This window comes from Columba livia, chromosome 14 (assembly GCF_036013475.1).
Source record: "Columba livia isolate bColLiv1 breed racing homer chromosome 14, bColLiv1.pat.W.v2, whole genome shotgun sequence".
Classification (NCBI taxonomy): domain Eukaryota; kingdom Metazoa; phylum Chordata; class Aves; order Columbiformes; family Columbidae; genus Columba; species Columba livia.
In genome coordinates, this window is record NC_088615.1 from 1,535,363 (window position 1) to 1,553,060 (window position 17,698).

Genomic DNA, 17,698 nt, shown 5'->3' on the forward strand with positions numbered 1-17,698 from the left:
GAAAAACCTCAGCACCTTCTGAATAAATATTTTTGAAAAGAAACCGACTAGGGTAGTCTGGTGTGTTTCTGTTTGTCCGTGTTTGGGTTTGGTTTTAAACAGACTGAAGGGTTATGTTTGTGTTTTGGGCTTTGCTTTCTTGAGTTTGAATAGTTCATGGGGGATGGATTTCTCAGGCTGACAAAAAGCTGAACTTTCTCATCCTTTGAGGTCATTTTGGAGGAAATGTCTGTCATTCTTGGTTCCATAGTTTTCTCTGCTTTAACCAACTTTCCTTATTCTCAAAGGCAACGTTCATGTTTGCAAAACATTGTGTGTATAATGCGCCGCAAATCCTGTTTTGTTCCATTGTAAACTCTCATCCAGGGCTTGTGGTAGGGACAAAATGCGTGTTCAATCCTTTCTTAATTCAGAAAGGCCTCACAATTAATTTATTAGGCTTTGTAAATGTTATAGGGAAATTGGTAAATAACAACTTAAGAAAAGGGAGCCTGTGGGAATTTTGCTTTTACTATAAAAAGTCAGGCAGGAATTTAAGCCAGAGAGGGTTGGTTTGTTTGCAGAACATTAAAGCTGATGTTGCATTCACAGGTTGCGAATGCATCATCTGGGATGTGGGTTGTATAGGAAAAGATGGGAAGCTCTACTCTCCCTTCAAATCTCGCTCTGAAAGTCGGCAAAACCCGATGATTTAAGGCTGTGTTTGATTCTGTAGAGGTGTTTAATGTTTGTGTGGTGTTTCTGTAGGGAGGCAAGGCCGTGTCTGCAGTTCGGCGGTGGCTCCGGAGCGCAGGCGCGAGCGGGCTGGTGCGCAAGGGGACGCATGGAGTGCAGGTCCCTGCTCCCAGTTCACTGCTGGGAGCGCTCGGTGTGTTACCGGGCTGCCGGGACAATGTGCCGCGAACCAGACACCACCTCGGCACCGGTAGCTTTGGTGCAGGAAGGCAGCTGAGGAGTTTGCCGAAGGAATTCTTTCCTTAAAAGGAGTTTTGCTTTCTCATTGAATCCCTGTCCACCTTCTTCAACCTGGGCAGGTGTTCAGCGCGTTGGTTTTTTACAGGTGTGCAGCAGAGCATTTTCTTCCCCAAGATGAACATGGGGTGTATGGGACATTGTGAAACATCGAAACTGGACCAATGATTTATTTATTTATAAAACCCCCCTGTTTTCCCAAAATGCTGAGCATTGCTCTTTGCAATGCCCTCCCTGACCCCAGGGTTTATGAATAGCTCTTAAAAATGGGCCTAAAACTTTCTAGGGAGTCATCACTTCAGGCAACACAACCTTTAGTTAGCGCTAAAGGAGAGAACCTCAGCTTCTGAGTCGTCTTGCCCCTGTGATGGAAAGTGTCTTTCATTTCGATTTGGCGTGTCTTGGTGGTGACTCTGCATCTGGTTCCTTCCATGATGTTTTTGCCTGCCTGGAGTGCAGCTGGGAGCTGCAGGGATATGAATAAAGGCTTGAGTGTCTGGGAAAATTCTTGGCATTCTTAGGAGAGCAGTTTAAAGGAGGGCAGAGAATTGTGGTGGGTTTATTTTCAGTGTGTGGTTTTTACCAGGGGAGATTGCAGGGCGGGCTGGGAGGGAGACTGCCCAGAATGGTGGGGTGTACCTGGGGACAGAGAAGTGGAGGCAGAGGTGCCCACACCATCATCCTGTCTGGCCACGTATTCCCACCGGAGCGAGAGACAGCGGAGGACCTGAAACGCAGCAGGTTGCTGTTGTAAACCAAGTGGTAAATCAGCAGAAACCCCACATCTAAAATTTGCTCAGTGGGCTTTGGCTTTTTTCCTCCCTTTCTTCTTTCCCCAGCCTGTTATTAAGTGCTCCTCAACGAGGATCTGGAATTTTAAGCACATGCTTAAGATTAGCTGGAAACCTTCAGAATTACGTGCTTGTACTTGGCAAAGCTGCTTGGGGTCAGGTGGCATTGAGGTGTGACAACCTCAGCCCAAGAGCTGCTGAGGTCCACATTGAGCCCCCCAGCTCAAGGTGCCGAGGGCAGCTGAGCTCACGCTTACTGCTCCTAAGCCCTCTGTCCAGACTTACTGTGCTCAGCATCCTCTGTTGCTAGACAACCTCAAATCTGGTCTTATTGCCTCTCTTGGGCCACTGCTTAGTAGACTGCGAAGTGCAGGCTCGTTCACTGATGCTGTGCTACATCTAATAGACCTTAGCCTGTGAGAACTAGAAAGATAATATTTTTTATGTGTGGAAGTGTCTATTTTGAATGTTGCTGGCACTACAGAGGTGATTTTCAAACATCAGATGTGTTGTTGCTGTTACTGCCCCCCGGTCGCTGAGCTCAGCAAAAGAAATGTTTTCTTCACGGAAACCTGAGCCTGCACTTGCTGCTGCTCCTTTGCCCGTGTCAAGTGGCACTTGTCGAGCGGGTATTTGGGGACGGGGAAGGCTCTCCAGAGAGAGGAGGTGATTTGCCAGGTTTTTCTGTGTTGATCCAGAAACCGGGCCCAGCCCAGGGAGTGCCTGCTTGGACAAAGAACCCGAATTTGGCTCCTGGCGCTGTTTGCCCAAAGGTCTCTGGGCAGGTACTCAACTGCCCTGTGACTCAGTTTACTTGTGAACTGAGGGTGAAACTGCCAGCGTCTCTGTAAGGAATCTTGCAGTGCTGCGTGTTTGGGGAGGTCCCCTCTGCATCACACCATTGTGAGGTTGGGGTAGGGACCCCAAAGCAGGACCTCGCTGTTCCATGGGTTTGTGGGCAGCTCGATTTTAATGCTAGAGTGAGGTTATGGTTGGACTCAATGACCCTGAGGGTCTCTTCCAACTGAAATGATTCTATGATTTTGAGCTGCCCGGTTGCTCATGGCCAGGCCATGCTGTACATGGGACCAGCTTGGATCTGATAGCCAGATCTCATTCAGTCCTTTCTCAGCTCAGCTGCAAATGGGACTCCCTGCATCAGGACCGAATAAGTTCCTGCTTCCACACATTTCCATTCAGGAGGCAAGGGAACAGCACCTTACAAACCCCACTGGTATATACATTGAGAAGGCGAAGTCATTGCTTGGTGAGTGTGAGCTGTCCCAGCCGTGCCGAGCAGCCCCTGCAGAGCAGCGACCGCCCCGTCCACCGCAGGAGAGCTGCACAAGGCCCTGGGCGCACGGGAGCTTCTCCAGCTCTTCCTCTCGCCGCTCCCTGAGTCATGCTGATCGGGGAGCTGCAATCTGTCCACTAGTGCTGCTTCATCTCTCTGTTTTGATTTGATTGCAAATTGGAAGAGAGCGGATCTGTCTCTGCTCTGCACTTCACAGGGTGCCTGGCGCGCTGCTCCATGACTCCGCGTGCGCTCCCGCGGCGCCAAACGCCGTGTCCGTGGGTATATCCAGCACTGCACAACTGCTGGTGGGCACTGGGGCTGTACCCAGGCTCGGCGGGAACGGGCGCTGCGAAGTGCTGGTGGATTTGGCATGATTTAAGGTCAAGATGACACCTGGGATTGAGGAGTTTATAAGCAAAAGCGTGCCCTGGTAGTGGAAGATTGCCGTGCAGAGGTTACGGCGCATCCTCTTGCTGCGGAACATGTAAGTGGCAGAAGGCCAGGCAGAGAGTAACCTCAAGTGCCCCTGGGCTCTTGGAACAAGAAGCTGGGATGAGGAGAGCCGCGGCGCTCCCTGGGCGCAGGCCTGGGGCTTGGGGAGCTGCTGGAGGGAGCATCTGATGCTCGTTGCCGAAGTGTAAACCCTTTCCATTTAGCACACAGAAGAAATGACTGTGGTCCCCCTCCTTTTTCCCCGTTTGCTGCTTTGCCTTGGAAAATGTCAGCTCTTCATCTCTCTTGTTTGTGGTTTGCTAGGCTGTAGAAAGGAGAAAAGGCACATTAGATACAGAAAAGTGCTGTGTTTTCCCTTGGGGTATAAAACTAGGAGTCTTCTTCACTCACATCATGGTTTAGCTGATAAACAGCAGTGTGTTTTTTTGCTGTTGGTTTTACAGGGCATATTCACATGTTGCTTGTACAGCAATGAGTAGATTTACATTATAACTCCCATCATGCTAAGTTATTTTAAAGAAATAAATATCACCATTTAAAAAAAAGAAATATCACTACTTATGATTGTGGCGTTCAGTTACGCTTTTGTTTATCTGTATGCTTTCACCTGCTTCCTTCAGGAAAACAAAACTCCGACGGTTGTCTCAAGCAGAGAACACGAGCATATGTCACCAAAGAGCACTTCTTGTTGAGATCGACTGAAAAAAACTATACTTGTCAGTATCTTTCAAGCAGCTGATGTCAGTGTGGTGCTTTATATCCAAGTCCCAGTCTGTTCATACAGCTCCTGGTGTAAGAGCGAGAGCAGAGGCAGCGCATTGGAAAGCGGAGCGAGCTGCTCTGCTCTGCACCGGGAGCCCCCGCGGGGCAAACGGTCCTGGGGGGCTGCACAGGGGCTGAGCTTCTCGCTGCCGACACCCCGTGGGCTGTGCAGCCAGCCACGAGGCCGCTTTTCCTCTGAGAAGTTGCTGACAAATGTAATGACGCAAAGTGAAACCGGTGCTAATTTGGAGGTGAAGCATGAAGAGAAACTGCAATCAGGTTTTTTATTTTTTGAAGGATCGTAGGCACACTGGTTGGTGCTGTAGCCTGACGCACTTCTCACAGGTTTCCTCAATCCCTCTGTCTACTAGGAAGAGCCTAATTAATATGTGAATGCTGTGTTGAGCCTCCTATAGCGATCTGGATTTGGTCTCTCTGCTGCCTTTTCTTGTCTCACTTGTAATAAGGAGCCGAATAACGTATGATCTCCTACGGATGTGGTTTGTGGGCAGCTGCCCGCAGCGACGCTGCCTCCTGCGTCCTCCCAGCAGGGCTCAGTGCGCGGGACCCTGCTGCGGATGGCCTTGGGAAGCTGATGTGGGTTTGAAAGGCCATTTTCGGTTCCTGGGGCAGGTTCGTGCCGTCCTGCATCCCCAGGGCATCCCCAGCGCTGCACGGAGCGCGGCTGGTGCCGCACGGCAGGTTTGAAGCGCTATGTTTGGAGGTTTCTTTTCAGTCCTGCGGTGCTCAGCGGAGTCTGGCCGTCTGTGTGACCAAGGGCACATCTGTCTTTCTGCTGCATGGCAGGAGAAGGGTGCTGTGACATATTGTCAAACCAGAGCCAAAGATGGATTTCCCTCCGGGGTGGCTGTTGTTCCCACGGCCGTGCCCCCAGATGCCGTTTGTGCTCCTGTTGCCTTGGTGGACTCTGCTCCTCAGCCCTGAAGAGCATCCGTGAAAATGTTTAAAGGACTTTGGATTAATAAATTCTGCTCTGACCTGATGACTGTCTTGTTTCCCACCAAATTCCAGATTCAAAATACAATTTTTTCCCCTTATGTCTCTGCTTCAAGCCCTAAAGATCAACTCAAGGCACAAAAGATCTTCAAAGAGCACATTCAAAGGCTCCGAGTTAAACTCTGGTAGCTGCCCATCATGGGATGCAATTAGTGACCCAAGAAGTGATGTTTGGGGCTGCAGTGGCTGTTTACTGTGGGAGTTGGCACCTGGGGCCACCCCAAACTGTAATTATTGTGGTGTGAGATGCTCAGATGGGCCGCAGGGAGGGTCGGCTGCCTCCCGGCTGTTTGCAGCCCCAGGATGGGGTCTTGCCCGGGGAGAAGCAGCAGAGTTGTCTTTCCAGGGTGTGAGATGAGGGACCCGATTGTCACCGGGTGCTGTGGGGGGTGGGAGCGTTGGCAGGGACCGGAGCGACTGGCGGGGCAGAGCTGAGCTCCCGCCTGGCTCTCACCATCACCAAACCCCCCCAGCTCTGCCACGGACCCTGTCCCGCAGGGCGGGCACAGCACCGGCACCAAACCTGCAAAACGGCCCACTGGAATTCTTAGCTTTTAGAATCATTTTGGTGGAATAGACCATCAGGATCATCGAGTCCAACCATAACCTCACTCTAGCACTAACCCATGTCCCTAGAACCTCGTTTAAGTGCCTTTTAAACCCCTCCAGGGATGGTGACTCCACCACTGCCCTGGACAACCTGTTCCAATGCCCAACAGCCCTTTCCATGAAGAACTTTTTCCTGATATCCAATCTAAACCTCCCCTGGTGCAACTTGAGGCCATTTCCTCTTGTCCTATCACTTGCTACTTTAAAACTAAACCAATAAGCCCCCCCACACCGCTGCGTTACTGCTGCCCTCATTTATCGCAGCATTTGTATTCATGATTGATTATTTATGCTGAGCCTTGCAGGCTGGCCGCTCCTGCTGGAAAGAATTCAATGTTGAGCGTGACCTTGCTGTCGTTGCTGGTGGGTGAGCCGTGTCTGTCTGTCCTTGGGCCACCCTGGAGCGGGGCAGCCCCAAGGGCGGGACTCGCACGGTGGCTGCAGGAAGAGGTGCTGGTGGGTGCTCATTGGGGTGCTGGGTACATTCCTCCCTAGGGCCAGTCAACGCACCATACAGCACAAGTGAGCAGAAAAGTCGGTTGTATTCCCAAGGCTGTCAACTTTGTGAGCTCCATGGATTGGAGAGAAAGAATAAAACAGGGAAAACTTATTTTTTCCATGTTTTTCTTAGTCTTATGACTTTGCAGCAGTTGTTGTGGTTGTTTGTCCTAACACAACAACGGGAGCAGAATCCCTTTGGAGGCTGAGCGACAGCTGAACACGCTGCACACACAGCAAACGGGTTTCTGCATTGGAATCATCAGCGTCTTGAACCCGAACCAGGTTATTATTGCTGCTTACAGAAATAAAAGGAAACCGCATTTCAAGGTCACCGACAAAGACACTTCACTGAAATTTGGCCTGTTGGTTTAGCCGCTTTAAGAGATGACGAGCGGTTTTGAGTCAGTGTATTCTTGTCCCGTAATGAGCAGCAACTGAATGCCAAAAAAAGAAGAGGAAAAGAAGGGCCTGTGCGAACACATTTGGGTTTCCTCTCTGGAGCATGACTGAGTTCTCAATGCAGCCTCTCCTAGCTGGAGCCTATTTTAAAATGCAGCCTTGCTGAGCTGGAGCCTATTTTAAAATCCCGAGCAGTGGTGCTGCCTGTTGCCTGGAAACCTCCTCCCAGCCTCGGGCACTCTCAGCCCCGTCATCACCATCAGCAGCCTTTATTTATTATAATTTCCCTTCCCAAGTGTCATCCCGGGCTTCTGGTTTGTCTGCTTGTGGGTGGTTTTTTTGTTGTTGTGTTTATTATTTACAATGAAAAGACCCAAAGTGTAACTGTCAAGCCGGGTGACTCTGGGAACGGCTCTGCTGGCCGCCGCTGCGTTGCAGTGCTGGGAACTGGCATCGAAGTTCCAAGGGGCAGATGGGGCCAGGAGCCCCCAGCTCTGCCGGCGCACACAGCGGCTCTTCTGTAAGGGGATAACAAACCTAAAGAGCTCTGAGCCAGGGAATCACCTGCAGGTGGGGTCTGTCCCTGCAGATGCTTGGTGTGGTGACGGATGGATGGAAGAAAGTTTAACTTGGAGCTTTCCCTATCTTAGGGGCTCTTTTTAATTCACCTAAACTCTTGGCTACCTTAAAACCGTAACTGATGCCGTCTCTCCCACAGGAAAACTTTAAATGATTGCTATTTCCACTTAGTTAGTGAGAACGATCGATCCTATGGGATGCAACAGAATTGATTGCAGGAGCCCCGCTCCAATTCGGTTGTGTTTCTGTCCCTTGGGAGAGCGCGGGGCTGAAATAATCTGAAAGTTGGTAACAAATGCTAAGCAGGCCAGCCAGGACGTTTGGGTGTGAGACATAAGAGCTGCTTCAGCTGTTCACAAGTTGTTCTTGTGATAGAAATGGTTTATTTTACAAAACTGAGAATATTTGCTCTACCCAAGGCAGAACTAAAGGGAACTTTGACTCGAGATGCAGTCGAGCAAAGGTTTATGTTTTGTGTAGCAATCTTATTGCAGGTGTAGAGCAATACGCAAGGCTTACCATGGTGTTTCTTTTATTTTTCTCTGGAGTTAATTTAGATTTGACAGCCTGCTAAGGCTCTTCTCAGGGAACGCTCATCTGTCGAGGGTTTAGATTGCGGGGTGACAATAAAACCCTGGCAGATGTATTGTTAACCCCCTCTCCCCCCCACTTCCCCCTTTTTCTTGCCCCTCCCTCTCCCCCCTTCCCACTCAGGACAGGCGATTGGGAGGGAAAGAAGGACAGAGAGAAGAGAGCTGGAAGAATTAACAATGTTTTCCTAATGCTACTAATAAGAATAGAGAAAATAATACAAAATATACAAAACTAATCTTGAAAGTCTCAGCAACAGCAGAGCCGGCAACCAAAGTCCTGGACTGGACTCTGCAGCCAACCGGAGCTGGATTCAGTCTGTCACTGGCCTCAGTTCGCAGGAACGACTAGCAAGGTCCTCTCCTAATGTCGGCCATAAGCAGAAGGGAAAAAGCAAAGGCAAAAGGGATGAGATCCTTGTGATCTCCCATTTTTATATGAAGTATTCACGTGAATGGGATGTTATACACAGTTGGCCAGTTTCTCGGTCACTTGTTTCTCGTCACCCCTCTTGCGAGATGTCCATCCATGCTTATCAATAAGTTTGCATTCCATTGCTAGGTTTACCAAAACATGTGTCTGGTTCTCCAGGAAAATGCAGATAATATGAAGGCTTTAGCTGACAGGCAAAATTCAGTGGAAGAGAAACTTGTTTTTAACAAAACCAGGACATAGTCTCATCGTCTTCGTGCTGTGGTATAAAGTCTGAACTGTTGGGGACAGAACCTGAGCGAGACGTCCCCATCTTCCACTGCGTGCTGGTGATTAAGAGAAACAGACTCATTTACCAAAGAAACCGCGAGGGTCAATGAATCGTGCTCTGAAAACGTGTCCGTGCCTCTCCGGGGCAGGATGAGCGCGTTCGAGAGGCCGCGGCGGGTCCCTGCGCTCAGCGTCGCTCGCTTGTGCGGAGAGGCGGCAACGTCCGTTGAAATATTTGTGCAAATCCAATCTCCTCTATTCGTAACCACTAGAAACAGGAATGACCCTTCTGTTGAATCCGCTCTTCTGGAATTACGGCAGGTCTGGGCTGCCTAACACAGGGCGTAGACCTGTTGTCTCCTCGGGTGTTTATTTTCATAGTTTCTAGGCAAACTTCCTCCAGGTGATCAGCAGAGTCTTCCTCTGGGGGAGGGAGGAGGCAGGAGGAAGAACAACGTGCGTATGGGGGAGGCAACGGTGGAAAACTGCTCACAGATGGCAGAGCCAGAGGGTTCCTGGCCCTGCCTGTGCACCCAGCACGCCCGAGCTAATAAAGCCCTGCTGCTGATGGCAGGAGCAAAGGAGCAAAATCAGGGACTTGGGAGGAAAATGCTGAGTTGGTCGAGCTGAATTCACCGCTGCAGGGTTTAAGAAAATAAAATTAAAAAGGATGAGAAGGAATGAGTGCTAAAACACACAGTGGTGGGGTTTCCTTTGCTAATCTCTCCCAGCTGCGTGCCATTGGAGCTCACGCTGGTGTTTTTTCTCTGTAGCCTGGTGGCTTGGTTCTCTCAGTTCCCCATTGCGAGCAGGATGTTTTCTTCTCTTTCTTTTGGTGGCTGTTGGAGGGTTTGCCCCGTGGCTGCCAAAACAGCAGCTCCCGTGTCAGTGCCCGGGAGGGGGGTTGTTCCTTCGGCTCCTCTCGCCATCTCGGTGTGGTTTGCTCACCTGGCTTCTTCTCTCCACCAGAATGAAGAGAAGAGGAACCTCTCCCTGGGGGGCCATGTGGGCTTCGACAGTCTCCCCGACCAGCTGGTCAGCAAGTCTGTCACACAAGGCTTCAGCTTCAACATCCTCTGCGTGGGTGAGCAGCGTCCCCTGCAAACCGACACGGGCCGAGCTGGCGGCACGGCGAGGCTGGGACCAGAGTTTCTGGTGTGTCCTGCCGTGCCGTGGGCCTCAGCAGTGACTTCAGACAAGTCAGAAATCCCTCATGCTTAAAAAATACGTTTAAATGTCCGTGAACTTGAGCTCTCTGGAGCTTGGTGCTTCCAAGTTGTGACTTTCGCAAGTGACTCTTGAAGATTTATTGCCCCAAATTAGAAATACTTTTGGCAAAAGCTTTAGTGGATCAACTTGCTGCCTTTGAGGAGGGGGTGGGAGGAAAAGCATTTGGCCGATGCTGTTGGCTGCACAGGCTGCCCTCATCTCAAAGCTGACATGTCCATGATGTGTCTATGCAGAATGGGACCCTATTGGGCTGTTTGGATGTACCAAGCCAGGTCCTGGCAGCTCAGCCTTGTGTGGGGCTTGCTGGTCTCTTCAGAGTGGTGTGTGGATGGAGGGGAAAGGGTTCCAGCAGAGTGGGACACATGGCACTGCGGGGTTGGGCTGTGGAAGAGGGACAAGCTGCTTCAAGGCTTCCAGGCAGGCCGAAGTTCAGCTGCACAGCCAAATCATGAGCCTTTATCCAGAGTCTTTTCTGCTGCAAAAAGAGTTGTTCAGTCTGCTGGCAAGTTGTCCCAGCAGGTTCAGAGCTGTCTGCTTATTCTCTGTGCTGAAATTCCCAGATTCCCAGCTCAAAAGAACTCCAAAAAGCCAGTTCCCCAGAGACTTCAGTGCCAAGATAAAGCAAAGAGAGCAAATGGTAAAGCAGCCTGTTAAAGTCAGAAATCACACAGAAAGGAGAGGAAACCTCGTTGTCAGACTTCCCTGTCCCCTCCACAACCCACCCAGCACCCGTTGCCTTGTGCCGATCCGCAGGGTTCCCTGGAGCTGTCACTGTGTTTGGGACGGCCCACAGCTGACCCAGATAGTCCTTGTCAGGAGGAGCAGCTGAGTTTTACTCCTTCTCACCTGAAGACTCAAAAGACTCTACTAAAACTTTGCTCTCCCCAGCCTCTCCGGTGCAGGATCCCCAGCCAAGCGGGGTACACGGAAGGGAGGATTCTGCGTTTTGCTGTGTGGTCCTCACTGGGAGATGAGACCAAAGTGCTCTGTGTTTGCTTTGCGTTAAGCAGGGGTGGCCTTCAAGAATGCGGTTACCTTTGTGACAATTATATGTCTGTCCACGAGCAATTTGTAGTAACCTTTCACAGTGTAATTTAGTTCTGCTCTGTAATTACTGTTCTTTGTGACAAATTCCTGCTGCAGTGAGCTGATGATTTCTCCTTCCTAGGTGAGACCGGCATTGGGAAATCCACACTAATGAATACGCTCTTCAATACCACGTTTGAGACGGAGGAGGCCAGTCACTACGAGAGCGCGGTTCGCTTGCGGCCACGGACCTATGACTTGCAGGAGAGCAACGTCCACCTGAAGCTGACGATTGTGGACGCGGTTGGATTTGGGGATCAGATAAATAAAGATGAAAGGCAGGTCTCGTGCCATCTGTTTGGCATTTCTGGGCTTGCTTAGGCGTGAGCTGCCTGCGGTCCTGCCTGCAGCGCCGCAGAGGGGTGTCCGTGCTTCTGTTAACGGAGCAGCTCCCTGCAGTGGCGCCGGTTTGTGGAGTGAGTGTAGAAGGAGTTGGGTGAGCAGCCAAAGACAGAGGTCATAGGAGGTCTCTGCAGCAGGGAATGGTGTCCTCTGGGAGCGTGAGCAGTTAACACGCTGTCCTCAGTGCAGGGTTGGGAATTATCTGTTCTGGCAGCGGTCGGTGCCTCTGGACATGTCTCATTTAATTACATCTTGCTCAAGCTCCAGGTAAAGCCTTTCTGGGACTCCAAGGTCTCTCCTTGGTTATGTTGCGCTGCTGCAGCCAGATGGCTCAGCCCCGAGAACTGGGCACAGTTTGGAGTGTGGAAATAGTCATTTTTCCGTGCTCCGCTGTCCTTAGAGCAGCGCAGCTCAGGAGACTCCTGCAGCCTTTGGATTATGGAGTCTGTGTGTAAATGCCATGCTTGTCCTCTTCTAAGCATAAATTGTTTGAGTCTTATAACTTTTTAAATGATACCATGTCAGTCTAGGAGAACTTCATAAGTGTTCAAACTCTTCAGTTTTGAGCCCCAGTATCTGGGTTGCTAATGGTATGGTTTTAGTTACAGGCCTATAGTTGAGTACATTGATACGCAGTTTGAAAACTATTTGCAAGAAGAGCTGAAAATCCGCCGATCTCTCTTCAACTATCATGACACGAGGATTCACGTCTGCCTGTACTTCATCACCCCAACTGGGCACTCGCTCAAGTCCTTGGACCTGGTGACGATGAAGAAGTTGGATAGCAAGGTAAGGGGGTGGGGACCTCTTTCTGGAAGTGGTGGTGCTTCTGTTAACATTGTCATGTGCAAGGATTTGTTCTTTCCGTGGAGTCCTTCCTGCACATTAGCTGAGCCATTTTTAGGACTCTGGTAAAGCTCCATCTGCCCTGGTGATTGTTGAGGTCCTGTGCTTTATCTTCTCAGGTGAAAAACCCATTTTCCAGCTAGCTGTGTGAAGTCTAGAGTGTCCATCACTGTAAGACTCTTATCCACATTAGTTTGTATTTATTAAAGCCATCAACAGCATCTCTATTAGCTTTCCTTTACAGGTGTGCAGGTAAGGATGTGCTCCAGCTCCTGCGGAGCCACCTCCACTGTCCTGGTCTGTCAGCAGGGACAGAGGGGCTGGGGGGTGTCCCAGGGTGGGGGTCAGGACAGAGGAGCCCAGGGCTGGAGAGGTGTTGGCTGTGTGAGCCGCCACTGCTGGCAGTGCCAGGTGATCTGGACAGGAGATCACGATATCTTCTGAAAATATAAATATGGTGAGAAGTTCTCGAGGTCATAGGGATCCTACAAGTGGGTTGTGAGCGGGTCTGGCTGGGGGTTGTTTCTTTGTGCATAGCCTGTTCTGCCTTGGGGAGCAGTGGGGTTGTTTTTAACCGGCCACTGCTGATGTTCCTGCAGCTCGGAGGTTTCTGACCCACTTTTAGCTGCCCCAGCTGGCTTCCAGGGAGCTGCAGGAGGCTTCAGAGGTCACCAGTGACAGCAGCATCTCGTCTTTCCTTTGCAAGAATTTCCTCTCTTTCAGAGCAGTATTTGAGCAGCAAGGTGGTTCCTTTCAGGTGGCAGATGCTGATCAGTCCGCAGAAGGGCCAGACAAGGTAGTCAGGACCCTGCAGTAACCGGGGATCCCGGGGTTACGTTTCGGGAGCGCTCTCTCCCCTGGCCGCTGTCCCTGTGCAGCTCTGTGGGACGTTCCCGGCGGGTGCGTTCCCCCCGCAGAGCCGCCCGGGGCTGTTGGCCCTTCTCCTCGGCCCCGCTCCAGAGCGGGCGCTGGCTCCCGCTGCCCTGGGCCGTGTGTCACCGTGGTGGCTCTTACACCCACTTCAGCAGGAGTCCGAAAACTTTCCCGTCAGAAACTCTTGTCTCTTGGTGCGATGCCAGCATTACATGTTCCCAGAAATATGTATGGAGTGAAGTTTTGCATGATTCCCCTTGGTGCTGGTGGTCCCGCAAAGCTTGTCTCTGCCTTTCCTTCTGCATTCCCTACTTTTCACATCTCCCCGTGGCTGCCTTTAATGTGGTCCTTGGGTAGCACCAAAATAAAACCTTTGTGCAGAGATGGGAACATTGTGCACACACAAGCTTTTTATACTTCTTCCACGTAAAGAGTTCTCTCTGAAGTCATTTTATCCCTTTGCTCACATCTCCCTTCTTAGCACAGGGTGAGAACGTCTTGGATTTCACGGTGCGGTGGCCTCGCACGAGCACGCACATGGAAATGAATAAGCAAGTAGAGACTGTTGATCATGGAGGGTGTATTGGAGGTGATGCTTTGCTGCGTGCTTTGCTGGCTCAGCCTCTGAGCCTGGTTTTAGCGAGGGTTTTGTAGGAACCGGGCTCAGTCACACCTTTGCTTTAGCGTGCCGCTGGCATGGCATCAGGTGTTGGGCAGGCTTTTGAGTCTGCGTGACCGTTTCAATAATGAATCTTGCTTTCAGTGTAAAGTTTACAAAACCCCTTCTGGGTAAAGCTGTTTTGTAAACAGAATCTCCCATTGTGCTGTAATACAGTATTTGTTTGGCTGAGCTCATGGCCAGCTGCTGTTTGGGGTGTTTAATTACAGCCAGGGCTCGAAGCATCTCCAGAACTGGATCTAGGGGGATGAAATGGGGCTGGCTGGTAGCGGGGAGCATGCGTGACCTGGCAGGGTTGGCTTTCCATCGGGTTTAACCTGGGAAAAGGAGGAGATAAATAAATAAGATACAGAAGATGGAATCTGTGTCAGATGAGAAGGTGATTGATTGATTGATTTAAAACACAGCACTGCCCTGGAAAGTGAGGGCAGAGCCGTTCACTGCCATGGGCATCCTGGTGCTGCCCGGTTGTTGTCCCTGAATAGTTTCCGATCAGTGTGTGCTGGTTACAAGCTGTGGCTAATTGCTTGCCCGTCCTGGGCGGTCACTGGCCCGTGGAGCCACGTGAGGCTGGTTTGTGCCTCTTCCCTTCGGTTTCCAAAGTGAGATTTGCCTGTTGGCTTCACCGGGACTTAGAGTTTGGAGATGGGGAAAGCCCAGCTGTCTTCCACAGGGTAAAAATGCAGGTAGCCTTATTATGTTAGCAAAGTTGTCTTCTACCAAGTGACTTATTTCAGCTCATTTTTGGTAGTTTTCTTGTTGGAGGTGAGCAGTAACTCGGTGCTCAGAATGGCTTGATGAGTTGTGTTTCATGTGCGTGCGAGCGAGTTTGCTGCCTCGTCTGAAGCTCCGGCTTCCTCTGTTGGGAATTCCAGCTCCAGCACGGGGACTCCCAGTCCCCTGCCGCGTTCAGTGCGATGGCACTCCAGTAGTTAGCTTTATGACTTTATTACTAGGTCTTTAAGCAGAGATTATTGCTCTTCCACCATGAGATATAAGAATGTTGCTCTGGGATTTCACCTGCAACCCAAGGTAAACATTATTTGTGTAAAAATAAGAGTGGGCAATGAAACCTCACATGGTTCTGGCATCACTTCCTTTTATTGGGCTTTTAAAACCTGTTCAGGAGGGAGAGGAGAGGTGCATTTTCTTCTCTAGCTAGTTGTATGTCAGGTTATTGGCACTGATCTCTCTGCCACAGACTGTGGCCTTTGCGCAGAAGTGGACATGTGGAAGGTGCTGTAGGAGGGCAGGATTAGACATGTGCTTCGGTTCAGTAGCATCTCCTATCTCTTTTGTTTCTTGTTTCCAAACTCTTCTGGCCTTTCTTATTATAAAGGGATGAGCTCATTCTAGATTTAGACAGCTCTTGGGTGCCAATGCTCAAAATCAGAGAAAGGAAACAACAAGATAATTGTACAGTGCTCCGGGTATCGCATGGTAACTGTGGGAGTCCAGCTGGTGGGTTTCCAAGGCGTGTGTGAAGTCGAAATAAAAACAGTAATAATTTAAACTATTAAGGAACCCAGAAGGGAAGACGAGAGGAGGAGGGACACCAGCTGGAAATGGACTGAAATGAGCCCTGTGCAGGCTGCACAGCCCGTCGGCTGCTCCGGGGCAGGTGGTGGTAACACAGCAGCCCGGAGCTGAGCCTGTCGCTGTGCGTGCAGGTGGGTCTGAGCCGCAGCTCTGAGCAGGTCAGCGAGACACCCAGCTGTGGCCATGGCCCTTGTTACCTCTGTAATGAGGACACGGACCTGCTGAGGTGGGGTGAGACCAGCAGACCTCGTTCTTTGCGGGTTTGCGGTCCTTGGTAAAAGAGGCCAGATCAGCGGCTGAGAAAAAGAAGGAATTTATCCTCTCAGATTTGCAATGAGCAAATTAAGATGACTTTTTTTTTTTTTTGTTTGAGCAAGTAAGTGCTCTTGTATTTAGTGAGTGCTAAACCAGCAGGGGCAGAAAAATCAAGAAGTATGGAAAAATTACTGAGCCACAAAGAGAACTTGAGCTGGGAAAGCAACGTAATTTATTTTAGCAGGCACCCGTTGGAGACCAAATGGCTGCTACAGATTTCTGCCCTGTAGGATAAAAAGCCTTGACTGTTGGAAAATGTGAGATGGCAAATCTGACTTTCCCCTGATTTCTCTGAGTTCTCGCATATGACTGCTGTGAATTTGGCTGCTGTTCAGGCAGACGAGTGGTGCTGTTGTTTGTTTGAGCAGCGGTTTGCAGTGTCGCACGTGGCTTTTCTGGGCACAGCAGCATCATCCTGTGGCGGATCCTGCCCCCCTATAGCTGTCCCAAGGCCGCACCGAACCGCGTCCCTCCTGAAGGACGTGGGGTTTTGCTCTCTGTCGCAGTAGATGGGACTTGGGGACCTCCCCACGGCGCAGCTCATGGGTGGTTTGTGACACCAGGAGCCGTGCGGTGCCTCGTGCTCGGCGTCCGCTGATGCGAAGCCAAAGTGGAGCGACCGCAGCGTGAAGACGCTTCTCCCAGGTGGCACCTTTCCCGGGCGGTCTGTGCGATCCACACAGCGTGCCCGAGCCCTGATCCTCATGGAGCGGCTGGGGCATCCTCGGGGGGGATCTGTAGCTGCTGTGAGAGCGCTGGAGGAGTCCCCACTCCCTCTGCTCCCGCATGGGGAGGCCTCACGTCAGCTCGCTGCAGTGTTTTATCCTTGCGCTGCCTTCTCAAATGGCTCATCAGCACAGCTGGGAGCGGTGAGGACTCGAGACCTGACAGTTGTGCTGTCTCTGCCTCCCTCCAAGCGTGTAACAACATACATAGGCAAAGGCAGGGGCTTTGATCTGCTCCTTGTGTATTTATCACAATGTGTTTGTTTTCATTTTATCTGGAAGTCTCGCAGTCAAATTAGTCCTGGAAAACTCTTCCCTCTAGTGTTCAGCCGGGCTTGTGCCGCAGAATGTGGCACCTTTGGTTTCACCAAGCGTAAAGCAGCAGCCAGGTCACCCCACGGGCACGGCGCTCCCCGGAGCCGCTCCCCGGGTTATTGCTCCTTCCCTCCTGTGCTGCAGGTGAACATCATCCCCATCATTGCCAAGGCAGACACCATCTCCAAGAGCGAGCTGCACAAGTTCAAGATCAAGATCATGAGCGAGCTGGTCAGCAACGGGGTGCAGATCTACCAGTTCCCCACGGACGACGAAGCGGTCGCAGAGATCAACTCCGTGATGAACGTGAGTGACACCGCCGGGGGCTTTGCCTCCAAAAGGCCCGACAAACCAAATCGCCGCATGAAAGTGCGTTTGAAGGGCAAGTTGCATTGGGATTGTCCAGACGCTCAATCTATTTGAAAGTCGAGCTGTGGATCTGACAGATGCCTCAGGCTATTGCATACAGAGTTAATTAAATTGTGGCTCTTATTTAATCTGTGGGCTCTCTGGAGAAACTCAGCTCGGCTCTAAAATTTGTTTTATTGCATTTTTGAAAAAGACTTTCTTCAAAATGCATTCTGTCTGCTTTTAGGCCACTTTTCAGTTAAGGAGGGCGAAACTTTGAAGAAAAATTGTACAGTTAAGATTTATATTGGCCTTCCGACTTGAGGAGGGTAAGCAGAGGAAACCCAATTTAAAATAAGACAAATTGTTAGACCCTGTTTTGTCTTTTTTTGAAATTCAGGTCCGGTTCAGACCTGGCACACGTGCAAACACTTCCCAGTTTCCTGTCTCCCAAATCAGTGCAGTAGAAACGGCTGGGATGTTCACATGTTAATTTTTAAAATAAAATGTCGCTTTTTTCATCAAAATGAACATTTTCTTGTATAGCTGTTTCTGGTTAAATTCTTTGTCTTTTCTTTCAGCTGTTCCCTTTTTTTAAATTTAATTTCAATAGCCAGTTGATTTCTGGGTCGACTAGATATGCACTTCACTTTAATAGGCTTTTTCTGCTGAGTTCATGAAAAATTTGGAGGATGCACTCTTTTTAAAGTAATTGCAAGCTGCGTGC

The 17,698-nt window shown here is 50.4% G+C and overlaps 1 protein-coding gene across 11 annotated transcripts in view; it reads left to right on the forward strand.

Annotated features, from left to right (window-relative positions):
* SEPTIN8 (septin 8) overlaps positions 1 to 17,698 on the forward strand; it is a 38,677-nt gene that overhangs the window by 7,297 nt on the left and 13,682 nt on the right. For 4 of the 11 annotated variants that reach the window (XM_065029454.1, XM_065029455.1, XM_065029457.1 and 1 more), the window contains exons 2-5: positions 9,643 to 9,757; positions 11,072 to 11,267; positions 11,934 to 12,120; positions 16,768 to 16,929. In XM_065029454.1, the coding sequence (XP_064885526.1) occupies positions 9,643 to 9,757; positions 11,072 to 11,267; positions 11,934 to 12,120; positions 16,768 to 16,929 (660 nt within the window). The remainder of the gene's footprint in view (positions 1 to 9,642; positions 9,758 to 11,071; positions 11,268 to 11,933; positions 12,121 to 16,767; positions 16,930 to 17,698) is intronic. The other 7 variants (XM_065029450.1, XM_065029449.1, XM_065029452.1 and 4 more) reach the window with 3 other exon arrangements.